This window comes from Miscanthus floridulus, chromosome 5 (genome assembly GCF_019320115.1).
Source record: "Miscanthus floridulus cultivar M001 chromosome 5, ASM1932011v1, whole genome shotgun sequence".
Lineage (NCBI taxonomy): Eukaryota > Viridiplantae > Streptophyta > Magnoliopsida > Poales > Poaceae > Miscanthus > Miscanthus floridulus.
In genome coordinates, this window is record NC_089584.1 from 65,109,130 (window position 1) to 65,119,160 (window position 10,031).

At 48.1% G+C, this 10,031-nt stretch overlaps 1 protein-coding gene across 1 annotated transcript; it reads left to right on the forward strand.

Annotated features, from left to right (window-relative positions):
• The first annotated feature begins 8,527 nt into the window (after nt 1-8,527).
• On the forward strand, nt 8,528-9,094 carry LOC136454721 (uncharacterized). The gene has a single exon (XM_066455041.1). The coding sequence runs from the start codon at nt 8,528-8,530 to the stop codon at nt 9,092-9,094; it is 567 nt and encodes a 188-aa protein (XP_066311138.1).
• Nucleotides 9,095-10,031: the final 937 nt, after the last annotated feature.

Consider the following 10,031-nt stretch of genomic DNA (forward strand, 5'->3'; position numbering starts at 1 on the left):
TGGACCAGACAACACCATAGCAGTGACTAACAAATCAAGGAAGTTTTCCAAGCCCAGGAGGTATGACGACATTGAAAACATGCGTTGCATCTTGCACCCCAAAGGAAATCACACCATCGGAGATTGCTACACCTTCAAAGATCGATACACAAGAAAAGATAGTAAGGAGAATACCAAAGAAGACAATCAGAAAAAAGAAGAAGACAACCACGAAGATAAGGGATTCCAAAAATCTAGGGGGATAGTAGCAGTAATCTTTGCCGACATTCCAGATTCTAGAAGCAAACATCAAGAAAAGCTAGCGCTGCGAACCATTATGGCAACAGAACCGGCTACTCCAAGATATCTCAACTGGTCAAAGTATCCAATCCAATTTTCAAGAGAAGACCAATGGACTAGCGTAGGAAACGCATGCCATTACCCACTGGTTCTAGATCCAACTATTGTTGGTATGACTGTTACGAAAGTACTAATCGACGGGGGAGCCGAACTCAACATCATTTTTTCAAAAACTCTAAGGAAGATGGGACTACAACTCGCCAGGATGATTACACCAACAAGCACGCCTTTTTATGGCATAGTACCCGGCAAGGCCACAATGCCACTTGGACAAATCACTCTACCGGTTACTTTTGGGACTCCCTCGAATTACCATATAGAGTTCATCAAGTTTGAAGTTGCAGACTTCGATTCATCATATCACGCAATCCTCGAGCGCCCAGCACTAGCAAAATTCATGGTTATACCGCATTATCCATACCTGTTGCTTAAGATGCCAGGGCCTAACGGTGTCCTTTCTCTTTGGAGTGATTTGAAACGCGCTTTTGACTACGATGTTCAAGCAATCCAAATTGCAGCAAAAGTATAGGCCGCCGATGGAAGAAAAGAAATAGCTACTGTTGCAGCAGAAATGAGCCCAGAAGAGCTAGTGATACCGGCTAAAAAACCCAGCATCCTAGCACCACCAAAAGAAGCCGACGTCAAGCAAATCGACCTGGGCACCGGTGATCCCTCTAAAATGGCAACCATCAGCGCTCACCTATCGGCAAAATAGGAACTCATGCTCACCAACTTTCTTCGGGACAACAAAGATATCTTTGCTTGGAAGCCAGCCGACATGCCAGGGGTCCCAAGAGAGTTGGCTGAGCACAGAATTGATATCAATGAAGGCTCCAAGCCTATGAAGCAACAACTACGACGATTCTCACCCGACAAGAAGGCAACAATTAAAAAAGAAATAACAAAACTAATGGCAGCCGGATTCATCAGAGAAATCCTCCATCCAGATTGGCTAGCAAACCTAGTTCTGGTATAGAAAAACAATACGGACGAGTGGCGCATGTGTGTTGACTACACATATCTCAACAAACACTGCCTGAAAGATCCGTTTGGGCTACCACGCATCGATCAGATAGTTGATTCAACAGCAGGATCTACCTTATTGTCCTTCCTTGATTGCTATTTAGGATATCACTAGATCGCATTAAAGGAACAAGACCAGAGCAAGACATCTTTCATCACTCCATTCGGTGCCTACTACTACAAAACCATGTCATTTGGACTCAAGAATGCTGGTGCCACTTACAAAAGAGCTATCCAAACGTGCCTGGGTGATCAGATCGGCGAAAACATAAAGACATACGTGGATGACGTAGTAGTAAAGACAAAGAACCCGGATACACTCATTGAAGACATAAAGCAAACCTTTGAAAACCTAAAAAGATAGAGGTGGAAATTGAACCCAAACAAGTGTGTATTCGGAGTTCCTTCAGGACAACTACTTGGATTCTTGGTCAGTCATCGTGGAATCGAAGCAAGCGCCAAGCAAATTCGAGCCATAACAGAGATGGGCCCTCCTCGAAGTGTCAAAGATGTGCAGAAGCTAACAGGCTACATGGTGGCCCTAAATAGTTTCATATCAAGACTCGACAAAAAAGGGTTACCTTTCTTTAAACTGCTAAAGAAGATAGACAAATTCGAGTGGAAAGAAGAAGCCAACGAAGCTTTCAAGAAGCTCAAGGCATACCTAACTTCCTCGCCCATTCTCACACCTCCAAAGAAATACGAAGACATGATGTTGTACATTGCGGCAACTTCTACTGTGATCAGCACAGCGATTGTCGTAGAAAGAGAAGAATAAGGGTGTGTATATAAAGTACAACGCCCCATATACTACATCAGTGAAGTACTGTTAGAATAAAAAATCCGGTACCCGCATGTACAAAAACTACTCTACGCCCTACTGATCACTTCACGCAAGCTTCGCCACTATTTTGAAAGCCACAAGATCACCGTGGTGACATATTTCCCACTCGGAGACATCCTGCACAATAGAGACGCAACAGGGGCATATCTAAGTGGGCAATTGAACTTGGTGCTTTCAATATCGATTTCACCCCACAGAAGGCAATTAAATCTCAAGCCCTAGCCAATTTTGTTGCCGAGTGGACAGAAATTCAACAACCTAGGTCAAATACCATCCTCGATCATTGGAAGATGTACTTTGATGGATCACTCAAGCTAGGCAGAGCCGGTGTAGGCATTCTCCTCATTTCTCCAGATGGAAAACAACTCAAGTATGTCCTTCAGATACTATGGCAAGCTACAAACAATGAAGCAGAATACGAAGCCCTCATCCACGGGCTACGGGTGGCAATTACCCTCGAAATCAAGCGTTTACTCATATACGGTGATTCAGCAGTAGTCATCAATCAAGTCAACAAAGATTGGGATTGCACCAAAGAAAACATGGGCGCTTACTGTGCTGAAATATGAAAGCTCGAAAAACATTTTCAAGGATTAGAAATTCTACACGTCCTGCGCGATTCTAATATTGCGGCAGACGTCCTCGCCAAGCTTAGATTAGACAGGGCAAAGGTCCCACCCGGTGTATCTGAAAAAGGACAAAAGTACTCGGTCAAAGATAAAAACAAACAACAAAAGGGCAGAGCGTACTAATATGCTCACCTAAGAGCAGGCTAGCTACAACTAGAGTACCTAGATGAGTACTCGACTGGCGAGACTTCTTGGCAGTAGATGGAGCAGAAGAAGAACTATCCGCTCGACCCCTCTTTCTGAAAGTACAAGGAGCTTGAGGAACTGGACGGGGAACATACTCTTCATATACATCAGAAAATGCGGAAGAAACACCAGGAAGCACCATGGTAGTTTGAAACTTACTGGTCAAGGATGCCCTAGCAAGACTACCCCCAGCCTCCACATTTGCAGGGCAATCATCAAGGGGAATTGGATCAGCGAAATTACGCCCTAATTCCTATAAAAGAGTAAAACAACAAGACAAGGAAGATTAAGCAAAAGTGGATACAACAAAAGAGAATCAAAAGTACCCGCATAAAGAAAAGAACGACTCATAGCAGGGGGCGGGTTGTTAGCACTGTACTCAAGGATAGCAAGCGGGACGATGCTTACTCCTTTCAGCATCTTCTGAAGACGCTCGAGCACCTCCTCGTCAGTCAACTCAAGGGCAGGGACCATACGAGAAGGATCCTCCGCCCCAGAGTACTTGAAACTGTAATGTTCTCGCTCCTTCAAAGGTTGAACTCGGCAGCGAAGAAAACTAGAAATAATCCCGAAGCCGGTCAAGCCTTGTTGTTTCAGAGTGCAAATCCTCTCAAGAAACGGCTTGATCGTCTAGAGCTTAGCCACCGTCATAGGGTTCTTTTCCCATCGGTCATTAACTAAGGGACCAGATCCAGAATGAACAGAAAGAGGGGGAATCAAGTTGGCGGCATAAAACCAATCAGCACGCCAATCCCTCACAGAATCAACCAGGTCATAGTCAAAGAATTTGCTCTTAAGACCCTGGCAAAACTGAATCCTGCAGCCACCAAGAACATTGGTGTCATCGCGATGGGGTTGTGGCTTCCGGTGAAAGAAGTAACGAAAGAGAGAAAGAGAAGGAGGAATTCCAAGGAAGGTTTCACAAAGATGAACAAAAATGGAAAGATGAAGGACAACATTGGGAGCAAGGTGGTTCAGGCTAATCCCAAAATAGTTAAGAAATCGGTGAAGAAAGGCAGAAGCAGGAAGGCAGAGACCGGCATGGATAAAGGAAATGAAAAGAATAATCTCACCAGGACTTAGAGCAGGGACCCGATGCTCGCCTGGAGCTCTCCAATCAGCAATATCCTTGCTCTGAATCAGACCATCATTAACGAGCTCACGAAGCTGATCTTTAGTTGTTGTTGGAGCTGGCCAGATCTTCTGAGCAGCCCTCATCGCCATGAATTCTTGATTTTCAATAATGGAGAGCGATGCTTCCTTGTCGACAAAGGTCGCCTAGGACTTACTCACCGACTTTTTCCTACCCATATACTAGCAAAGGCAATGGGGCACTAAGAATAGAGAAGGCTTAGACGGCAGTGCTCAGATGACAGCGGCAATGGCGACGGTGGGGTTTCGAAGGCTAGGGTTTCAGGGCAAAGGCAAGGTACCAAAGAAAAGGAGGAGAAAAGGCCTTTAAATAGATTTTACACCAGTAAGAACGCGGCCCACCAAGCCTGTTTTAACATGGCATGAGGACGCAATGGTCCATTTACCGATGCAGCTAAAATGACGGACGGCTCAAATCCACACAACGATACAGTTCAACAGACAGATTTCAGACTTATCCATCCAGCACCATGGCATAGTTATCATATTACTAAAAAAGAACTCATCAACAATAAAGCAAAGAAGGGTTACCTCACAAGGGGCGCAACAACCCGGTCCTTACAGAAAGAACTCGGAAATCTCATCAACAACCGGGGCATCAGGAGAATAAAGAATGACAACTCAGAAGACAAGATTCTTTCCATTACAAATGGTTTCAAAAAATAGAAGATTACACATCTTACAAGACCCAATGAACTCGGTACTATGACAAGCAAAGTAGCAAAGAGGAACCCGGACACGGCTAGGCTCTGGAATGACTACGTGTTCCAAATTGCTACTCGGTAGGACAAACCACCCTCGGCTACACTGTTTTCTTCAAAGTATGGACGCAGTGCATCCAAGGTAGAAATCAGCAGCACAGTAGGACAACATGGAGCAGAGAAGGCCGGCATGCATCTGTCTACCCAAGTCCGATGTGATGCTGGATATGGTGTTGATCTGCACCGGACAGTCTCAGGGCAGGTGATGAGGATCAACCTAGAACTACTAGATAAAGGATCGCATACCACATCATAAGACTCCCTCCAACTACCGCCACGTACTTCCAAGTACAATGCTGCTGCGGGATTAGGCTACCTCTAATCCCTATCACAAGACTCCCTTTAGCTACGGCAAGATACACAAGAACTACAAAATACGCCCGGGGGCTGCTCTACTTCAGTAACTATCATATTCATGACTATGGAGATTTCAGACCACGCAACAAAGTGCTCGATGAATCAAAACAGCACAACGGAAGGGTATTTATAGACCAAAGAAGCGGTGCACATAGACCGGGAGCACCAACGGAACAAACCTAACAAAGGACAGAGTGAAAAGATAGAATTCAATGAAAGAGGACTCAGGCGTGAAGGAACAGTACTCAAGGACGAGCATATTCGAAAGGATATACCAACACTGTACAACACGTGAGCAAACAGCATTTACACTCAACCACTACCAAACAACCACATCTGACAACAGTAGACCACCAGAAAATATGCCAAGACCCTGCACTCGAGTTCTTTTTGAATAAAAGAACCTAGATATATGTTTGGGGGCTACAACAGGAGAGGATTGTCAGCTCTTTTGAATAGCATAAGATTCAAGACCCTCCAACTTTTTGTTCCAAATAGCAAGAGGCTCGGGGGGCTACACTCAGTGAGTGCACTTTTTCCTTCAAAAAAGCGCACATCACTCAGAAGACTTCTTCAAAGATGGACCACTTCAAGGCCACACGACAAAAAGAACCCAGACATAGCTATATCCGAGCTCTTTTTACAAAGAACCCGGGTATATGCTCAGGAGCTCTTCGACGAAGAATCAGAATGATTTCAAGAGAAGACCCTCCAGCTCCTTGTGCCAAACAACAAGAGGCTTGGAGGCTACACCCGAGTGGGAGTACTTTTTTCTTCAAAAAGGTATAGACCATGCGAAGATCTCACAAAGCGCTACACGGTTTCGCTCAAGAAAGCACTCAGACGATGCTTGTTCCTGCTTGATAAGACCTGAAGGAACAAGACGAGGTTTCCAGGGTTCAACCATGAAGTGCTCAGGGGCTTGTTGGTGCAGGACCCATGGGATACCCCACAAGGAAGGGAGAAGATCTAGTCTAACTAGGATTCTTCCCATGTAATCTTAGTAGTAGTATTATTCTATAATCCTACTAGGAACACTCATTGTAAACTGACTAGGATTCTGACCTTCTGACTATATAAAGGAGGGTAGGGTTCCTAGAGACAGGACTAAGAGAGAACAATTGTACAACACAACACTTTACAATCAATCCAACGCAAAGGCTAACGCCGACTGGACGTAGGGCTATTACTCGATCAAAGATCAAGGGTCCGAACCAGGATAAATCGACTGTCTCTTGCATTAACCATTGAGTTCCACATATGCTGAAGCCCGAACATACTGCCCTAGGGACCCCCGTGGCAGGCTATCGGTGGTGAAACATCGATAGGCAGATGCCCTAGGACAGTCGTCGGTGGTAGCAGAGTCTCTATAGACCCACACCCCTCCAGACCCTCATGTGAAGGCCCTCGCGTGTGCGCAGGAGCATGGTGAGAAGCTACGACAAAGGCGGCAGAACTAGCCGCCACCTACGCCGGTGCACTCGGCGCAGCACATCGCGCAGCACGCGAGTAACCCAGCGAGTGGTGCCCGGGGTCAGGCCTGCTAGGTTCAGCACAACATCATCGATGGGGGGAACGATCCCCTATAGTTCGCTTAGGCTGGCCAGAACATCGCCGCAGTGGTGATTCTTCTGTGCGGCCTTCCCAAGCCTGTTGACCCACAGGAGCAGGCGGTCCATCAAAACCTCCAGGCACTGGTGGAGACCACCGCCATTCAACAGGCGAAAAGCTCCATGTCGCGCCACCGACTCGTGGCCTCTTTCCCTATCAGGGGAATTGGGGCACGCCAGTCCAACCGCTCTGTTCACTCACCACTACGGCCGCCGAGCATGGAACAGGAGGGCACAGCTAGGCCACGGCCTGACCCGGCGCTCGCTCCGCACCAGCCACCTATGTGTGAATGCCTTGGGCTGAACCAAGATGCTCATAGCGTCATCAGCATTCGGTGTTAAGCCTGACATGATGATGACGTCCATCGGGCGGTGGTGAGAGCAAGCGACATGGGCCCTAGCTAGACCATCGAGGGGAGTGGTGAAACATACCCCAGGCATGGTCACCGACCCAACGACTAGAGTCCCAGCCTAGATGGCCTAGGACCATGGGCCTTTGACCGACGCATACAGAGAGCGCTGTTCCCATAGCGCTTTCGACCACCTACCAACATCGCCAAGTATACCGGGGAGACGAACCCTGATATATGGCTCGAAGACTTATGGCTCACCTGCCGAGCCGGAGGAGTGGATGATGACCACTTCATCATTTAGTACGTCCCCATCTGCATGGGGGAACATGTTCAAGCATGGCTCGAATTCCTCCCGCCTGACAGCATCCGCGACTGGGTAGACCTCAAGAGGGTCTTTGTTGAGAACTTCTAGGGGACGTACGTCCGTCCTAGGAATTCCTAGGACCTCAAGAGCTACCAATAGGAGCCCAATGAGTCTTGGTGGGATTACATCCGTAGGTTCTCAAAGTAGTGCAACTCCCTTCCTGATGTCGTCGACACGGATGTCATCAGTGCATTCCTCTCTAGGACAACCTATGAGTCCTTGATCCACAAGCTTGGCTGTCTAAAGCCTCATACCACCCGCGACCAGCTCGACGTCGCCATGAACCATGCCTTCGACGAGGAGGCGATCGGAGCGGTCTTCAACAAAGGCCAAGACAAGGGCAAGGCCAAGCGTGAGGACCAAGACGAGGGCCCCTCCATGCAGAGGGGCAAAAAGAACAAGAAGGATCGGCGCCGATCGGCCAACTCCGCGTTGGTCGTCGTAGCTAATCGCATAGGCAAGTAGCCCCAATAGGGCTAGCCTGACCACTTCAACAAGCTCATGGATAGCCCATGCACCAACCACGCCTACCCCATCAAATAGCTCTACAAGGACTGTGAGCTCCTCAAATGCTTCCTACGATAGGCCAACAGGACGAAAGAAGGAAAAGGCAAGGAGGCAACAGCCAAGAAAGGAGGCATTGCGGACAAGGATGGGGACGGCTTTCCCGACCCTGAGGAATGCATCATGATCTTTGGGGGATCCGATGCCATCTACTCCAAGCACTAGCACAAAGTGCGCTATAGAGAGGCATGTGTCGCCGAAACGGCCGTCCCCTCCTTCCTTCGTTGGTCAGAATCTCTGATCACTTTTGATCTGAGGGACCATCCTTCCCATGTCGCTAGACCGGATCGCTACCCACTCATTGTCAACCCCATCGTCCACAAGAAGCACCTCACCAAGGTGCTGATGGATGGAGGCAGTGGCCTCAACATTCTCTATGTCGATACCCTCGACGTCATGTGCATCCCCCGGTCGGAGCTCCACTCGGCGAGCTCTCCCTTCCATGGCGTGATCTCGGGAGTGCAGGCATACCTGCTCGGGCAGATCAACCAGCCCATCATGTTTGGTGACCGAGCCAACTTCCGCTCAAAGATTCTTACCTTCGAGGTGGTGGACACCCCGGGGTCTTACCACACCATCTTGGGGCAGCCATGCTACGCCAAGTTCATGGCGTTCCCCAACTACACCTACCTAAAGTTGAAGATGTCGGGATTGAACGTCGTCATCACTGTGGGTAGCACCTTTTCACACGCCTACACGTGCGATCGCGAGCATTACGAGCTCGCCACTACCGTCATCAACTCTTTCGAGCTCCTATGGCTTGGGGAGTTGTTGACCCTAGCAGTCCCAGACTACAACAAGCCAACCTCCTCGACTGCCTTCCACCCACTCAAGGAGACCAAAGCAGTGGGGATCGACCCCACCGACCCAACCAAGACTGTGTGGATCGGGACCCAGGTCCCGACCAAATAGGAATGTGAGCTCGCTGACTTTCTATGCGCTAACTGCGATGTCTTCACATGGAAACCTTCTGACATACCAGGCATACCACAGGAGGTCACCGAGCACGCACTACGCCTGATCACAGGCTCAAAGCCCACCAAGCAACGACTACGTCACTTTGACGATGAGAGGTGCAGGGCCATAGGTGAGGAGGTCACCAAACTCTTGGCAGTCAGATTCATCAAAGAGGTATACCACTCTGACTGGCTCGCCAATCCTGTTCTTGTTAAAAAGAATACTAAGAAATAGAGAATGTGCATTGATTACACCGGCCTCAACAAAGCATGCCCAAAGGACCATTTTCTTTTGCCATGCATAGACCAGATAGTTGACTCTACCTTAGGATGCGAAATCCTCTCCTTTCTGGATGCCTACTCAGGCTATCACCATATCGTGATGAAAGAGTCCGACCAGCTCACAACTTTGTTCATCACCCCGTATGGTTCATATTGTTACGTAACCATGCCTTTTGGTCTAAAGAACACTAGTGCCACCTATCAACAGTGCATGCAACAATGCTTCACCAATCAAATCAACCCGCTTGATCAGCCTGACCAAGTCGAGTGGCCAAAACCAATAATCGTTGTCTATGTTGATGACATAGTAGTCAAAACGGCTCAAGCTTGCGACCTGATCGCAAACTTGGCCGCAACATTCGTGAACCTCCAAAGGTTCAACATCAAATTGAATCCAAAAAAATGTACCTTCGGGGTTCCAAAGGGGAAGCTACTTGGATACATCATGTCCAAACGCGGCATCGAGGCCAACCCCAAAAAAATCATGGCCATCTCTAACATGGGCCCTATACGCAACGTTAAGGGCATACAGAGGCTCACTGGCTGTTTGGCCACCCTAAGCTGATTCATCTCCTGGCTTGGTGAACGGGGGATGCCTCTCTACAAGCTTC

Bases quoted from the DNA above. Each gene is read 5' to 3' on its own strand.
- LOC136454721 (XM_066455041.1), top strand. From the start codon at position 8,528: ATGGATGGAGGCAGTGGCCTCAACATTCTCTATGTCGATACCCTCGAC.